General features: G+C 48.2%; 1 protein-coding gene across 1 annotated transcript in view; it reads right to left on the bottom strand.

The window, feature by feature from the left end:
- Positions 1-2,093: 2,093 nt before the first annotated feature.
- Pi4ka (phosphatidylinositol 4-kinase, catalytic, alpha) overlaps positions 2,094-16,894 on the bottom strand; it is a 132,916-nt gene continuing 118,115 nt past the window's right edge. Inside the window, exons 41-53 of the mRNA XM_013031515.1 lie at positions 15,155-15,275; positions 12,310-12,439; positions 9,639-9,709; positions 9,008-9,080; positions 8,574-8,644; positions 7,358-7,467; positions 6,873-6,977; positions 6,663-6,788; positions 6,332-6,452; positions 5,790-5,949; positions 5,172-5,261; positions 4,627-4,710; positions 2,094-2,586 (exon numbers count right to left, since the gene is read on the bottom strand). Of these exons, the coding sequence (XP_012886969.1) occupies positions 2,535-2,586; positions 4,627-4,710; positions 5,172-5,261; positions 5,790-5,949; positions 6,332-6,452; positions 6,663-6,788; positions 6,873-6,977; positions 7,358-7,467; positions 8,574-8,644; positions 9,008-9,080; positions 9,639-9,709; positions 12,310-12,439; positions 15,155-15,275 (1,314 nt within the window). The 3' untranslated portion in view covers positions 2,094-2,534. The remainder of the gene's footprint in view (positions 2,587-4,626; positions 4,711-5,171; positions 5,262-5,789; positions 5,950-6,331; positions 6,453-6,662; positions 6,789-6,872; positions 6,978-7,357; positions 7,468-8,573; positions 8,645-9,007; positions 9,081-9,638; positions 9,710-12,309; positions 12,440-15,154; positions 15,276-16,894) is intronic.

Here is a 16,894-nt window from a genome sequence, read left to right as displayed (position 1 = left end):
GTACTCTACTACTTGAGCCACGTCTCCAGATCAGGTTTTTTGCCAGTCCTGGGGCTTGAACTCAGGGCCTGGACACTATCCCTGAGCTTCTTTTGCTCTAGGCTAGCACTCTACCACTTGAGCCACAGCACCACTTCTAGCCTTTTCTGTGTATGTAGTACTGAGGAATCAAACCCAGGATTTCATGCATGCAAGGTAAGCACTCTACCAGTAAGCCACATTCCCAGTCCCAGGTTTTTCTCAGATGTTAAGCATTAATACTTGCTAGAAAATGGAGTCTGACATTATTATTTACAAGTACATCAATATTCAGAGGTTAACTATCACAGTCAAAAAAGCATACTGACCACAAGTTATCTTTTCCTACTTCTCAAATGTTTTCATATTTTAGGTATGTTTTACCAGTCAATTTTGTGTGTGTGTGCCAGTCTTGAGGCTTGAACTCATAACTTAGGCACTATCTTTGACCTCTTTTGCTCAATGCAAGCCTCTTATCACCTGAGCTACAGTTCCAGTTCCAACTTTTTGGTGGTTAATTGGAGATAAATGCCTGGGCTGTCTTCAGACCATGATCTTCAGATCTCAGTTTCTTTCTTTTTTTTTTTTTTGTCGGTCGTGGGGCTTGAACTCTGGGCCTGGGCGCTGTCCCTGTGCTCTTCAGCTCAAGGCGAGCGCTTCTACCACTTGAGCTACAGCGCCACTTCCGGTTTTCTGGTGGTTTATTGGAGATAGGAGTCTCACGGTCTCTCCTGCCCGGGCTGGCTTTGAACCTCGATCCTCAGATCTCAGCCTCCTGAGTAGCTAGGATTACAGGCGTGAGCCACCAGCGCCCGGCTCTCAGTTTCTTGAGTAGCTAGGATTATAGACATGAGCCACAGGTACAGGGTTTCATCTGACACAAATGCTGATGGATATTTTTTATTTAGATTCTGGGGTTTGAACTCGCGGTCTTGTTTGTCTTAGTCAGGTGCTCTTAGATCACTTGAACCATGCCCTTAGCCTACTTTTGTTTTTCAGGGTCAAGGTCTCTATGTGTTGCCCAGGCTAAATTGACATTTTCTTGCCTATACCTCCCAAAAGCTCAGCTTACAGAGGCTATCTTGCCTTCTCTGTAGACATTTCATTTTTTAATTTTTTTTTTTGGGTCCGGTCATGGGGCCTGAACTCTGGGCCTGGGCACTATCCCTCAGCTCTTCAGTTCAAAGCTAGCACTTTACCACTTGAGCCACAGCGCCACTTCCGGCTTTTTTCTTTTTGCTTATGTGGTGCTGAGGAATCGAACCCAGGGCCTTGAGCATGCAAGGCAAGTGCTCTACCACTGAGCCACCTTCCCAGCCCTCATTTTTTAATTTTAAAAAAAATTATGGGTGATAGAAATTAAATTTGTCTATGGACTCATGTGTTTTGAGTTTTAAAGAATCTATTCTTAGCTAGGTGCTGGTGGCTCATGCCTGTAATCCTAGCTGCTCTGGAGGTTGAGATCTGAAAATGGACTTTCAAAACCAATCCAGGCAGGAAAATCCACAGTTATCTACAATTAAGTGGAGGTGTAGCTCAAGTGGTAGAGTGCTGTCCTTCAACAAAAACATTCAGGGACAGGCCCAGGCTTGAATCTAAGCCCCACGACTGGCATGCAAACATACATACATACATACACACACACACACACAATTCATTGAGACATTTGTCATGACATTCAAATGTAATTCAGACATTTGTTACATTTTCTTCTGAATAATTTTTTTGGTGATACCGGGGTTTGAACTCAGGGCCTCAAGAACAACTACCACTTGAGCCATTTCTCCAGTCTAGCACTGTGCTGTCCACAGTGTGTTTTGTCTGAGATGGAATCTTTCAGACTTTTCTACCCAGGCTGGCTTTGAACCTTGATCCTCAAATCTCCTAAGATGTTAGGATTACAAGTGTGAGCCACTAGCATCTGACTTAGTTATTTTTGATAGGTCTGTGTGAAATTTAAGACATAATCACAGCCTGGACTGTGAGGTCCTTGGCCCTGAAGAAGACATGGGCATTTGGCTAGGAACCATCCTCACCCACTCTACCCGCTGCGTGCCATTAACCCAGCCAGGCACTTTCCAATACAGCACATTTTGGGGTTTTTATTTTGTACACATTGGTTAAATATTAAGTTGCATTTTTTTCTTATACACAAGAAAATACTTCATGTACCTATGTAAGAAGACAGGCAGGGAGCGTGTCCAGTGCAGACAATTTCACACCTGTGCGCAGACAGCACCATCACGATTGTCGACTCAGTCTCTCTGGTGTCACCGAAGCACTGCCACACTCATGCCACGCCTAGGGAGCAGCTCAGCTGCTGAGGGCTGCAGTTCTTTTTACTATAAAACAACCCTGCTGGGTGAGATGATGGGGCTGCAGGCAGCTCACCCAGTGACCACAAGGTGGGGCCTCTTGGGGCATCAAGGGGTGGGAGTGCTCACAGGCTCCATGATTGAGGAGGCTTCAGAATGGGTGGCTCAGGGCAGAGGGGCTGGACTTCAGAAAGTCCCTCCTTAGTAGGGGATATCATTCTGATAGTACTGGATCATGTCGTAGGTCCGGCTCCTGGAAGACCAAGGGGACATAATGAAAGGTTTACCCGTCTTCCTTTTTTTTTTTTGGGTCCAGTCGTGGGGCCTGAACTCTGGGCCTGGGCGCTGTCCCTCAACTCTTCAGCTCAAGGCTAGTGCTCTACCACTTGAGCCACAGAGCCACTTCCCGCTTTTTTCCTTTTGCTTATGTGGTGCTGAGGAATCGAACCCAAGGCCTCAGGCATGCAAGGCAAGCGCTCTACCACTGAGCCATCTTCCCAGCCCTACCCATCTTCCTTTGCCACCTAGCTCCTGGACCTCAACCTGGCCCCCTTCATATTCTCAGCCTTCTCACTCAGCCTGGACCTGTTTTACTACATCTTAGACCCTCACTTGTTCTGTTTCTCAGACCGCCTTCATACCCTTAAGAGATGTCATTGGCCATTTCCCCTGGTGTTCTCATGATGGCTCTGAGCTTCCACTTCTGTCTTCTCTGTGCCTAGTAGCCTGCTGAGCCTGCTCTGCCCTTTTTACACTGCCCTGATTAGGGCAGCAGATCTTGTGGGCAGTCAGGGAAACTTCTCTGTTTTCCTCTCAGGCTCAGGCTTTTTTTGTTGTTGCTGGTGGTGGTAGTGGCTGTGGAGCTTGAACTCTGGGCCTGGGCACTTTCCCTGAGCTCTTCAGCCCAAGGCTAATGCTCTACCACTTGAGCTACAATGCCACTTCTGGTTTTCTGGTGGATAACTGGAGTTAAGAGTCTCACAGACTTTCCTGCCCAGGCTGCCTTTGAATCACGATCCTCACATCTCAGCCTCCTGAATAGCTAAGATTACAGGCGTGAGCCACCAGTGCCCAGCTCAGGCATTTTTTTGTTGTTGTTGGTCATGGGACTTGAACTCTGGGCCTGGGCTCTGTCCCTCACCTCTTCAGCTCAAAGTGAGCGCTCTACCACTTGAGCCACAGTGCCACTTCTAGTTTTCTGGTGGTTAATTGGAGATAAGAGTCTCATGGAGGGGCTGGGAAGGTGGCTCAGTGGTAGAGCGCTTGCCTTGCATGCCTGAGGCCCTGGGTTTGATTCCTCAGCACCACATAAGCAAAAAGAAAAAAGCCGGAAGTGGCGCTGTGGCTCAAGTGGTAGAGCATTAGCCTTGAGCTGAAGAGCTGAGACAGCTCCCAGGCCCAGAGTTCAGGCCCCATGACTGGACCCCCCCCCCCCCCACCAAATAAAAAGAGTCTCATGGAGCCAGGCGCCAGTGGCTCACGCCTGTAATCCTAGCTACTCAGGAGGCCGAGATCTGATGATCGTGGTTCAAAGCCAGCCTGGGCAGGAAAGTCCAGGAGACTCTTATCTCCAATAAACCACTAGAAAACCGGAAGTCACGCTGTGGCTCAAGCGATAGAGCGCTTGCCTTGAGCTGAAGAGTGCAAGGATAGCGCCCAAGCCCAGAGTTCAAGCCCCATGACTGATTAAAAAAAAAAAAAGTCTCATGGACTTTCCTGCCTGGGCTGGCTTTGAACCATGATCCTCAGATCTTAGCCTTCTGAGTAGTAGTATTACAGGAGTGACCTACTGGTGCCTAGCTTACCCAGCAACCCTTTTAGGCAAGATGGCCACCCGCTAGCCTCTTACTTTAGGGATGGAGTGGCTCAGCCTCCTTTCCTTGTATTTAGGGGCTCCCTCTGTGGATTAGCCCCAGATTCCTAGAGTTGCTCACTTTCTCACCTGTCAGAGCTGCCTTCCTCTTGTTTGTACCAGCCACTTCAGCCTCTGTAGATGAGGGCTGACTCCTAAACCCTGCAGGAGAAGCTGCCAGCACCTCCCCTGCTCTTGGCCTTGCAATTCTGGGTCTTCTTTCTGGCTTCCTGCCTTTCACTTCTAAGTGTTCCCCTCAGCACTCCCCTGGGTGCTCTAAACCAGCACCTGTTGCCCCCTGACAACTCTCACTAAGGCTCAAGTAATCATGGGTCTTCCACAAGAAGAGCAGCTCAGGGACAGCAGGAGCCTTGTCACCTGCTCCGCGCCCAATCCTGTCAGTACTTTGTGACCAAGTAAGAGGGCAGGGATGTGACTTGCCTGTTGCTGAGGAAACAGCTTTGGATCACCTTCATGATGAAATTTGCCGCCTCCCGCTCGGTCATGTTGGGGCTAAACCTGTGTCTGGGGAGAGAAGAGTAGGGCTGCATTGCCACTGATGCCTCTCTCAGGGGGAGGTCCTGCTTGTGCATTGGACTTCAGTGGTTGTGGAAATGTTTCCAGCTAAGGGCTATGGCCTAGAATGGCACCTACCACAGTCTGTTTCCCAAAAGCTGAGAACAGTACCTGGTTTCTCAGCATGTTCCAGGCCTGAGTGGCCCTGTGAAGAAGACTAAGCTTTAAGGAAGCTAAGCTACTGCAGCCCCAGGGCCTGGGGCTGGTGCCCCGCCCCCCACATCCTTGAGAAACTAAAAGCACATGGTTGGGACAGTCCTGCAAATATGGTTTGCAAATATGGTTGGTGACCATCTTGGTTTCCAAGGACATGGCTATCAGTTACAACCACATAGCAGGCTCCCATGTCTGGGTAGTCTCAGCCATGGGCAACTTCCCCATGCGGCCTGCACATCCACTGAGCAACCTACTTCAGCAACTTGATTGTCTGGCCTCGGAAACATGGCAGGCCTGTGTCCAACATGAGCGTGACCAGAGAGACGACTGCATCCATGTAGGGTCTGTGGAGAGATGTGGAGGGATGAAGAGAAGACAGGCCAGCCTGAGCCTGCTACTCCTGCCTCTCCCTCCAAGACACCCACATGTGTGTTCTGGGCCCCCAGCCCTTTACATGGCTTTGCTGGGGCTATTCACTGACCCACCACCAGGGCTGAGTGCTCCTGCCCTATCCCACATGTGAGGACTCCAGCAGTGGAGTCCTCTGTCATTCATGACAACAGTACTTGAGTACCACACACCGTGTGTGGTCTTGGCTAAGTGACATGCACTATGATGCAATGGTGGACGGGATGCCCAGAAGAGGAAGCCTAAGGCTGAGGGGGTGTCAGGCAAATGAGTTCTGGGAGACTGGAGGATGTGGCTGAAAGCCCAGATAGAGGTGACTTGCACAGGGAAGCCAAGAGAAGGTAGAGACAAGGGGTTCTCTCTCTCCACTTAATTCTCCAGGGTGCTTGAGCATGCTCTTTGCCAGCATCAAAGGGCTGTCCCCACTGTTCCTCATGCCCTCCATACATTGCCCCAGGGCTTACCGCACTGCTAGGTAGCCTCGGACGCACATCTCCATGAACCATTTGAATGGCGTGGCCTCCATCTTGCCCCCCATGATCATCACCATCTCGTCTGTCAGCTTGATGTCTGGCTCCCAGCCAAGGTTGCCACCCGGTGAGCTTTCGAACATGAAGCCAAAGTCTGCAAAATCCCAAAGCCTGTCACTGGGTGGATATGCAGGGTCAAAGAAGGAAAAGGGCTCTAGGGATCCCATGAACACCATGAGCAGGCTATATTCTCTTGGGGATAGTGGGGGAGCGCTGAACACGAAGAGGGAGCAGGAAATGGAGGCAGGAACTGGGGTGGGAGCCCCAAAGCTCAGGCTGCCGTTCCTGAGCTCATGTCTTAGCTTACTTTTGCCCATCTAGGTCCTCTCTACAGCAGGATGGCCTGAGGGCTAACAGCTTGGACCTTAGAATTGAATCCAATGCCCACCCTGACCCTCATGGCTAGGTGGTCATGACAGGCTTGCCCCCTTCTGTGGGGTGAGGGGACAGGGAGGTGGTGCTGGGGCCCAGCTCACCGATATGGATGATGTGGCCCTTCTTGTCCAGCATGATGTTGCCATTGTGCCTGTCTTTGATCTGCAGCAGGAACAGCAGAAGGCTGTAGGCGGCCATGCTTCGGATAAAGTTGTAGCGTGCCTGTGTGGAAAGTGTGGGCTCACGATGGCTCAGGGGCCAGCTGTGCCCCACCTTGGACGCAGAGCCTGGATCAGTAAGCCAGGCCCTTTCTCCCATTCTCAAGGGTTCACTTTCTTCTCGGGTGATCTAGTTTGAGCTAATGAAGGGGAACTCTGAGGAGCAGCAGAGGGAAGGGACAGGTGATAACAGGTGGGTAACCAGGGTAGCTACCTGCTGGAAGGCCAGGGTGGACTCATCCCCATATTGACGTGTGAAGTAATCATACATGCCAAAGTCGGTCTGGCGGCCCAGCTGGTCTCGGGAGGTGCAGTCGGGGATACATTCAATCACTCCACACTAGGAAGATGGAAGAGTGAGCCTTGAGGAATGCCGGGTGGGAAGAAACAGGCCTCATGCCAGTCTCCTGCTCAGGAAACTTACCCCAGGGGCAGTGGCCACCACCCGGTAAGGGAAAACAAAGAGGTCCAGGCCAACAAGCTGGAAGATGTTCTTGAAGAGGTCGATGATCTGCAGGGCCAGCATATCCTGGGGAGGGAGATGGGGGGAGATGCTAACATCCGGCCTCCTCACAACGCAGCCTACACACTTTCCAGTGGCTCTCAAGGGTCATACAGCACAGAAGCCAAGGTCCAAAAGAGAAGGAGCTGGCCACAACTGGAGTCTGACATGCTGGGTATGATGCTACACCGCTGCAAGGGTATATATGATTAAATAGGAGCTCTGCCCTCCTCGTATGTTCCTCTGGATAGGCATTAGAGGTAGAAGGGCAGGCAGGGGCTGTTTGGCAAGGAGCCCTAATTAACTTCATGGCATCTGAACCAAATGAGGGGAAATGGCTGTTTCTCCATATAAGATTCACTTCTTTGGGGGAAAAAAGGCCTGCTCTGCTAGCCTAGCTCCGTTACCTGCCGGCAGTCATCCCCCACTTTGAAGATGGCTGCTTGCCAGCAGATCTTCTGGCCGTCAGCCTCCTGCCTGCTGCACTCATCCTCCGAGTCTGAGCAGCACCGCAGACCTGGGGATAGGGCAGAGGCAGTGCCTGTTAGCTGGGGGCCAGTGAGAGGCCTCTGAGGAGACCTGGATCTTGAGGATCACTTGTACAAAGCTCTAAGGGGAATAAGGGACCCAAGAAACATCACAAGTCAGCTGGCAGAATGATAGGCCCAGGGGCTTTTTCAACCTTTCCAAGTCCCAGTGTCAGCCAAAGAGAGGACTCAGGGATCAGAATTTGTGCAAGGCCATGGAAGGCTTATCCCCACACTGGTCACCATGGCCAGATCTCTGTGCTGGATTGAACTGTGCTCCCCTAAATTCATACCCCAAATCTCAAACAGAATCTCAATTGGAAATTTAGTCTCTGTAGAGTTAAATAAGTCATACTGGTGGGCCATGGGTATCTAATTCAATGACTTGTGTCCTTGTAAGAAGGAAGTTTGAGGCTTGGAATGTGGCTTGGTGATAGAGTGCTTGCCTAGCATGCATGAAGCCCTGGGTTCCATTCTTCATTACCACATAAACAGAAAAAGTGGGAAGTGGTGCTGGGGCTCAAGTGGTAGAGTGCTAGCCTTGAGTAAAAGCAGCTCAGGGACAGAGTCCAGGCCCTGAGTTCAAACCCCAGGACTGGCAAAAAATAAAACAAGAAGTAAGTTTGAAGTAAGTTTGATACCTAAGGCGGAGATGCCATAAGAAGATAGGGAGAGCTGGAATGATGCAGTTGCAAGCCATGGAAAAGCTACCACCACCACCACCAAGGGCTGTGAAGCCACTCCAGGCTGAAAAGGCAGGTGATGGTCCTGTCTTGGAGGGACTAGGGGCCCACATGCCTGGCTTGATGCCATACTCCCTGCCTCCAGAGACCACACACACCCAGGCTGTGAGGATTTGCAAAGTATCCCAGAAAAGCACATGCTACTCAGCCTCAACAGGAAACTTCCTGGATGGGCCAGCTGACTTGGATTGACATATATTCATGGTGGCGTGTTGGTCACTGCATATGTTCCCTGCCATCTCTGAATGTGCAGATGCAGGAACAGACAGCTTTTATGGGGGAGTAGGCCTAACGCAGCTGGCCTTAGCTAGGAAAGCATTGAGTCTTCAACTAAAGCAGAAGTGCTCACTGACCTTCTTTTTCAAGTTCACTCACTCCACATCGTTTCACCTTAAATTTAGCCAGATATGGGGCTTTTGCAGCACTAAAAAAGAAAAAAGGAATATGGCACATGTGATGAGTCAAATACAAACTACTTTGACTGATTCCTGTAATCCTACTAAGTAGGGGAAGCCTCAAATAGGTGAAATCTTGGTCCAGGCACATGAATAGGTAGGAGGTAAGACCTTATTTAAAATAACCAGTGATTATGAAATGGTAACACCCTCGGCACAACACCTTAATAATAAAAAACTATATTAAACAATAACCAGTGAAAAAGAGGGTTGGGTGTAGCTCTGCAGTAGATTGCATGCTTAGCAATCTAGAGGTGCTGAGTTCAACCCCAAGCCCGGAAAACCTGTGTAAGGCAGCTTCGGGAAGGGGTGGGGCAGGAGCAGGTACTTACCTCTGCATTGGTGTCCCTGACTTGTAGTCGATGTCCAGCACGATGGCCTCTGGGTTGCTAGGTAGGTAGCAGCCTATGTGAGGGTAGAATGAAGGCACAGGGAGTTCACATGACCATGGGGGAGACCATACCATTTCGAACAGACCTCACGTACAGAGTCTGCCTATAGTTACCCCTGCCGTACCAAGGGACATCTGCTCCTTTCCTGTGGCACCAGATTTATTCTGTGGCTTGTTGTGGGTCTGTCCTCCCCAACTCTGTGATCCTTCACCGATTCTTCTAGACATCCAATAAACAACCACCCACCCCAGAAGATGCTCCTCTAGGAAGCTACTCGAAGCCTCCCCTTCCCAGATGCTGCCACATACGCTAGGGCTTGTGTGGGGCCTGTCCCATTCTCCCACGTAGAAGCTTCCCACCCTGCCTCCATGTCTCTTCCAGCACCCCTTCATTTGTTCTCCCCACAGAATCCCTTTTTTAAAAAAAGACAATGGAGGCAATACAAGGACAATTGCATGCATTAAGAGCCCATTCCTGGGGTGCTAGACACTTGTGAGCCCAATTTGTGTGGTGTGGCTGGCCAAACCCTTGTCTCCACACTGGCTCTACACTGCCCTGAGAGGCTGCTCACCTGGCTGTACCTTCACCTCAGACAGAGCTGACAGACAAGCCTTCTTTCTCTCATCGCCTTTAGGGTAGGGCCTAAGAAACAGGACAGAAATACTCTGCTGTCTCCTTGGCCTCTGGGAGACACACCAGGACAGCTCCTGTCTAGATTCCCTTCTCATTGGATACCCAGCAACTCCTGAAGGCCTTGACAGGCTCAAGTCATCAGGACACATTAATACCAGTGCACGTGACTTTCATTCCTCATTGAAAAGCCCAGATAGGCCCCAAGGGCCAATGTGGGGCTGTTTCTATTTCTGCCTTTCCCTTATGTGTGTGGTATATGTGTTGCTGGCTAAGGTACTAGGGGTAGGTTGTCTTGAGGGATCCCACAGTTCTGGGCTCAAATGCTATGATTACCACTTGAAGCCACTGCGTGACTTTGAGACCTCAGACCTTTGACCTTAGCATAAGGATGAGAGACAACTGGAGTCATATGTCTGTTACAAGATGATGCCAGAAAATGCACTTTCTGTTATAGTTTGACCTGGAAAGTTCTTTGGCACACTGGTGGTCTACCCTTAAAGGGGATTGTGGGACACCAGTCTCCTTTCTCTTGATTTCTGACTGTTACGAGGTAAGCAGCGTCCTCTCTATGGTGCTCCCACTATGATGTGATGCCTTGCTACAGGCCCAAAAGTAACAGGGCTAGTGGACTAGCCCTTGGCTAAAAGCTCCAAAACTAAAAGCCTAAAGAAATCAACTTTTCTCAAGCCAGGCACCAGTAATCACACTTGTAATCCTAGGTACTCAGAAGGGTGAGATCTGAGGATCCTGGTTCAAAGCCAGCCCAGGCAGGAAAGTCCATGAGACTCCTATCTCTAATAAGCCACTCAGAAAACTGGAAGTGGCACCGTGGCTCAAGTGGTAGAGCACTAGCCTTGAGCTGAAGAGCTGAGGGACAGCGCCCAGAGTTCAAGCCCTATGACAGACAAAAAAAAAAAAAAAAACCCAAGGGGCTGGGAAGGTGGCTCAGTGGTAGAGTGCTTGCCTTGCATGCATGAGGCCCTGGGTTTGATTCCTCAACACCACATAAGCAAAAAAAATAAAAGAAAAAAAGAAAAAAGCCGGAAGTGGCGCTGTGGCTCAAGTGGTAGAGCGCTAGCCTTGAGCTGAAGAGCTGAGGGACAGCGCCCAGGCCCAGAGTTCAGGCCCCACGACTAGACCCAAAACAAAAACAAAAAAACAAAACTGGAAGTGGTGCTGTAGCTCACCTTGAGCAAAAGAAGCTCAGGGACAGCACCCAGGTCCAGACTTCAAGTCCCAGGACTGGTAAAAAAAAAAAAAAAATCACTTTTCTTCCCTCCTTCCCTTTTTCCCTTCCCTCTTTGCTTCCTTTTTTTTGGTTGGTCGTGGGGCCTGAACTCTGTGCTGGGGCGTTGTCCCTCAGCTTTTCAGCTCAAGTCTAGTGCTCTTCCACTTGAGCCACAGTGCCACTTTCGGCTTTTTCTGCTTATGTGGTGCTGAGGAGTGGAACCCAGGGCCTCATGCATGCAAGGCAAGCACTCTACCACTGAGCCACCTTCCCAGCCCTTTGCTTCCTTTTTGGTGCTGAGTTTTTCTTTTTCTTTTTCTGTCAGTTGTGGGGCTTGAACTCTGGGCTTGGGTGCTGTCCCTGAGCTCTTCAGCTCAAGGCAAGCACTCTACCACTTGAGCCAGAGTGCCACTTCTGGTTTTCTAGTGATTTATTGTAGATAAGAGTCTCATGGACTTTTCTGCCCCGGCTGGCTTTGAACTGTGATCCTCAGATCTCAGATCTGTGTCCTGAGTAGCTAGGATTACAGGTGTGAACCACTGGCTCCCGGCCATTTTCTCTTTTTATCTCAAGTATTTTGTTAAAGTAACTCAAACTTGACTATCACATGGGTCTATCCGTTATCTTTGTGGGCTAGAAACTATTAGTATTGCTTTTCTACTCAGCACACAGCCCAGAGAGGCCACTGAAGACTCAGTCAAGGCTTCATAATGACTATACACTAGAGATAACCCAAAGAGCTCTGAAGAACTGTGCTTTCCTGTCTGGCATATGACCCAGTGTCCTTGTCCCACGAAAAGGAGGCAGGACCAAGTGCAATGTGAGATCCACATGAGTGGAGGGCCTCGGCTAACTCATGGGAAGGTGAGTGGCTGAACTGTGGGACAAGGGAGGAAATAAAATGGTGTGTTCAGGCATGTTGCCTTGAATAACCCAGCCAGAGCTGTCTACCTGGCTGTTCATTATGTCTTCAGGTTCCTGGCTGTAGGACCCTTGCTCATTTTTTAAAGATCCCAGGCTAACCAGGCACTGGTGGCTCACACCTGTAATCCTAGCTCCTCGGGAGGCTAAGATCTAAGGATTGTAGTTTGAAACCAGCCTGAGCAGGAAACTCTATGAGAATCTCATCTCTAATTAACCACCAGAAAACTGTGGCTCAATGTGGTAGAGTGCTTGTCTTGAGCAAAAAAAGCTCAGGGACAATGCCTAGACACTGAGTTCAAGCCTCAGGACTCCTTCCCCCCTCAAACACACACATACACACACACACACTCACACATACACACAAAAAAAAACAGACAAAACTACTAGGCCAATTCCAACAAGTGGAAGGTATTAAATGAGCCACCCCTAGAAGACATTTCTAAAATACTGCACTTACTTGATGATGGCAGACACATTGGTGATTTTGTTAAAGAAATCAAACTCCCGCTGGTAGAAATCCTTGGCGGGGCCAGACAGGGAGCCTGTGATCTCTTCTACTAACTGTTCCAGGAGATCCCCAATGTCAGCTGGTGAGGAAACAAAGCTATTGAGCTCCTACTGAAATATGGAAGTGGCACTGTAGCTCAAGTGGTAGAGCGCTCGCCTTGAGCTGAAGAGCTGAGGGACAGCTCCCAGGCCCAGAGTTCAAGTCCCACGACCGACAAAAAAAAAAGAGCCTAGCACCTGAAATATGGATACTGGATCTAAGTCATAATGCCATCTTGTCCTTATCTCCATTTTGGCATCTTAATAGATGATGGAGAATTTTCACCCAGTTCTAAGAATACTAGACATGATATAGGGCTTTCTTTGATCTGCAGCTGTGTTATAGGTTGTTAAACAATATAGAGGTGATATTTTTTGAATTGTAGGTGTGTCATGAGTTGTTTAGCTCCATGAAAGTTCTGCTTCAGAGAATACTTGCCCTTAGTTTTATACTTGATTGTTCCCTCTAGACGGCTTGCTTCAGTAGAATAAGTTTTGCTAGTCCTCATACCATGTGACATCTGCCTTGATGTGTTTTTTGCCTTTATAAGCTTTGTAGTAACTGCATTTGGGGCTGCAGGTTCTTTGGGATGCTAGTCTGACTGCAGTCACCGGCTTTCTAATAGACTCCCAACTGACCACTCAAAATGTGGCTTTTCTGTATCTCACTGATCCAGTTCCAATATAACACTTTGGCCACTGCAGAGGCACCTCAGGACTGCCCATCAGTGTTGCCTAGGCTATCAGCCCTAGTGCTGTGTGGAATGCCCTCAGTGGACAGAGTAAGAGGTCACCATATACTATAACTTCCCCTTCACTGTGGGAAAAGACAAGAGTGCCTGCATAGAGCTCAAAGCAGTGGCCATGTGCATTATGGTCACTACTGCTGCCTGCTTGCAGTAAAAAATAAAAAAAGTTGTATCATCTGAAAATGTCCCTGGTGAAACAATCATCATTAATTTTATTAAATTCTACCAAGACTTTTTCTTTTTTGGTGGTACTGGGGCTTGAACTGAGAGCCTTCTACTTGTTTAGTTGGTGTTCTAGCATTTAAGCCATATCTTCAGCTCTTATTAATGGAATTTCATTTTTATTATTTTTAATTATTTTAAAATATTTTAGTGGTGGATTGGAGCTTGAACTAAGGGTGTGGGTACTGATCCGTAGCTTTTTCACTCAAGGCTACCACTTGGGACACAGCTCCATTTTCTGCTTTTTGGTGGTTCGAGATAAGAGTCTCATGAACATTCCTGTCTGGGCTGGCTTTCCATGGCGATCCTCAGATCTCAGCCTTCTGAGTAGTTAGGATTACAGGCATGAGCCACCAGCACCCAGCTATAACTTTTAAGCTCCATTATAATCTCATGGGAACAGTGTTGTATGTACATTTCAGTGACTGAACGTTATGTGGTATAGAGTATGCAGTATGTGTCTATACCATGAAACATGTTGACAATAAATGATCACTGTTAGATGTTATAAAAGTGTGACCAGGATTGGAGGCATACCTCAGTAATAGAATATTTGCCTTTGGTTTGGTTCCGGCACTAATAACAATCCTCAAAACCTTCCTGGGGCATGGCTGTGAGACTTGACTAGAACAGAGCACAGAGTTCTCTGAAGTGGTTTCCAATGCCTCATTGCCATTAACCTTTAACTAATTGCATTTAACTAGTTTGTTATCTATCAACAAAAACTTGCAGCTACCTGAAAGACTAAAGTATCTTTTTATTTTTCATCTGCATGCCCAAGCAAGGCTAATTTCATGTATTTACTTCAATCCAGCATACAGCAACAGATTAAGAACAGAAGCAGAGGAGAATCCACCTGTCTTCTCTTGTCAGACAAAAGATGTCATTTATGGGGCTGGGAAGGTGGCTCAGTGGTAGAGCGCTTGCCTTGCATGCGTGAGACCATGGGTTCGATTCCCCAGCACCACATAAGCAAAAAGAAAAAAAGCCAGAAGTGGCGCTGTGGCTCAAGTGGTAGAGTGCTAGCCTTGAGCTGAAGAACTGAAAGACAGTGCCCAGGTCCAGAGTTCAGGCTCCACGACTGGACCCCCCCCCCAAAAAAAAAGATGCCATTTATGTTAACATATAAGTAAGATTTAAATTTAGACATTCTTCAGTGATAATTTTATTTTTTCCAGTCCTGGGGCTTGAACTCAGGGCCTGGGCACTGTCTCTGAGCTTCTTTTGCTCAAGGCTAACACTCTACCAGTTGAGCCACAGCACCATTTCTGGCACTAAGGAATTGAACCCAGGGCTTCATGCATGCTAAACATGCACTCTACCACTAAGCCACCTTCCCAGCCCTTCAGAGATAATTTCTAATCCTGGTTAATACTAATTAGCTATGCCCACAAAAACCCAAGTTTTTTGAGGATCTCAATAGTTTTAAAGAGTCTGAGAGGTCCAGAGACTATACTAAGAATTTCCCGTCCCCTGTCCGGAGCCAGCTGCCCTTCCTCTCCTAGTCAAAGGACAGCTCTGAGTAGGCAGTCAGCAACTTACGCAGGGGCTCTCACACAGCCTGGGGTTGCAGGATAGTATCTGCAAGGGGAGTTGCACAAGCTTTGTGAAGGAGGATCCTGCTGCCTTGTGTGTTCAGTGCTGAGAAGTAACCGAAGGATGGAAGGAGAGTAGTCTACCAGGGGGCAGCACTGCAAGAAGGCCCCGAGACCATGAAGGCCTTGGGCAGCCACTGAAAATGTTGAAGATGGGGAAAGAGACCCAAGGAGAGGAGAAAATACTCACGGTCTTTCTGGTGTCCCTCTTCATCTAGGTAGATGTTAGTTTTCATGTTCCAGATAAACTGATGTGCTAGAAGTTGAGATTTAGATGCTGCCCACAGAATATATTCACGTACATAGCCCATCTGCAAGAGTGCAAGGTCATTGTCAGCCCAGGCTTGGAGTTCCCTTTTAACCAGAGTGTCTTCCTATCCAATATAAGAGCTAACTCCCAATGCTTGGCTCTGGAGCTCCCAACTGTGTCCCCTCTCCAGGGACGATGGCAAGTCCAGACCAGCAACAAGGTCAAATTCTAGTAGGCTAGTAGATGGGAAGCTGGGACCCAGGAAGATAATTCTGCAATACAGGCCTGGGCCAGCCTGTATTCTATGTCCGTGGACATAAGAATTACAACTCTCAAACCAGTTTTTGCTGTTGTTAAGTACAAGAAACAAATAGGTTGGGTACCAAAAGCTCCTTTGGAACTGGGTTGTTTAGAACAGTGTTCCCACGTGACAGGTTCTAGGGCTGGGAAGGTAGCTCAGTGGTACAGCACTTGCTTTGCATGCATGAGGCCCTGGGTTTGATTCCTCAGCACCACATAAGCAAAAAGAAAAAAGCTGGAAGTGGCGCTGTGGCTCAAGTGGTAGAGCGCTAGCCTTGAGCTGAAGAGCTGAGGGATAGCGCCCAGGCCCAGCGTTCAGGCCCCACAACTGGACCAAAAAAACAAAAACAAAACAAAACAAAAAAACCCCCAAGTGATAGGTTCTAGAATGTGTTATTTTCATGCAGAGCTGCTTTCTGCAGGAGACAGTTATGATAATTACTACCCTAAAGATCTATCTTCTAGTCAAGTGCTGGTGGCTCATGACTATAATCCTAGCTACTCAGTATGCTGAAATTTAAGGACTGAGGTTCAAAGCTAGCGTGGGTAGACAAATAACCAGCAAAAAGCTGGAAATGGAGAAATGGATCAAATAGTAGAGTACAGCCATGAATAAAAAAGCTGAGTATTAGTTCAAGCCCCAGTACAGGCACAAAAAAAAACTATCTTCCTGTCTTCTTTTCCTATTCTGGTAACTCCAGTTTTTGATGACCACGTGTTAGGCTAAAGGAGGGCTGGCCTTTCATCCTGTCTAGTAAAGGTATTCTGTGGGGCAGATGTTTCCAACTTCGTTAGTTTGCCTTTTATTTTATTTTAATCATTTTTTTTGCTGGTCCTGGGGCTTGAACTCAGGGCCTGGGCACTGTTCCTGAGCTTCTTTTGTTCAAGTACTCTAACACTTGAGTCACAGCACCACTTCCAGCCTTTTCTATTTATATATGGTACTGAGGAATCAAACCCAGGGCTTCATTCATGCTAGGCAAGCACTCTACCATTAAGCCACATTCCTAGCCCCTGTAGTTTTGAGACAAGGTCTCAATAACTTAACTTAAATGGGCCTCTAACTCAAGACTGTCTTGCTTCTGCCTCATGAGTCGCTGGGATTATAGGTATGTGTCATTTTGCCTGGTGGCACTACTATTATGAAACTACCAAATATTATATAGTAGGACAAAGTAAAAAGTAATTTGTTAATGTAATTAGCAACCAGTATTTTCGGTGTTAAAAAATTCAAACATAGGTCTGGGAAGGTGGCTCAGTAGTACAGCACTTGCCTTGTATGCATGAGGCCCTGGGTTCGATTCCCCAGCACCACATAAGCAAAAAGAAAAAAAGCCAGAAGTGGCACTGTGGCTCAAGTGGTAGAGCACTAGCCTTGAG

The sequence above is a fragment of the Dipodomys ordii genome, unplaced genomic scaffold (assembly GCF_000151885.1).
Source record: "Dipodomys ordii isolate 6190 unplaced genomic scaffold, Dord_2.0 Scaffold141, whole genome shotgun sequence".
NCBI classification, from domain to species: Eukaryota; Metazoa; Chordata; class Mammalia; order Rodentia; family Heteromyidae; genus Dipodomys; species Dipodomys ordii.
The sequence above is the reverse complement of the archived record's forward strand: the minus strand, read 5'-3'. Positions and strand labels throughout refer to the sequence as shown.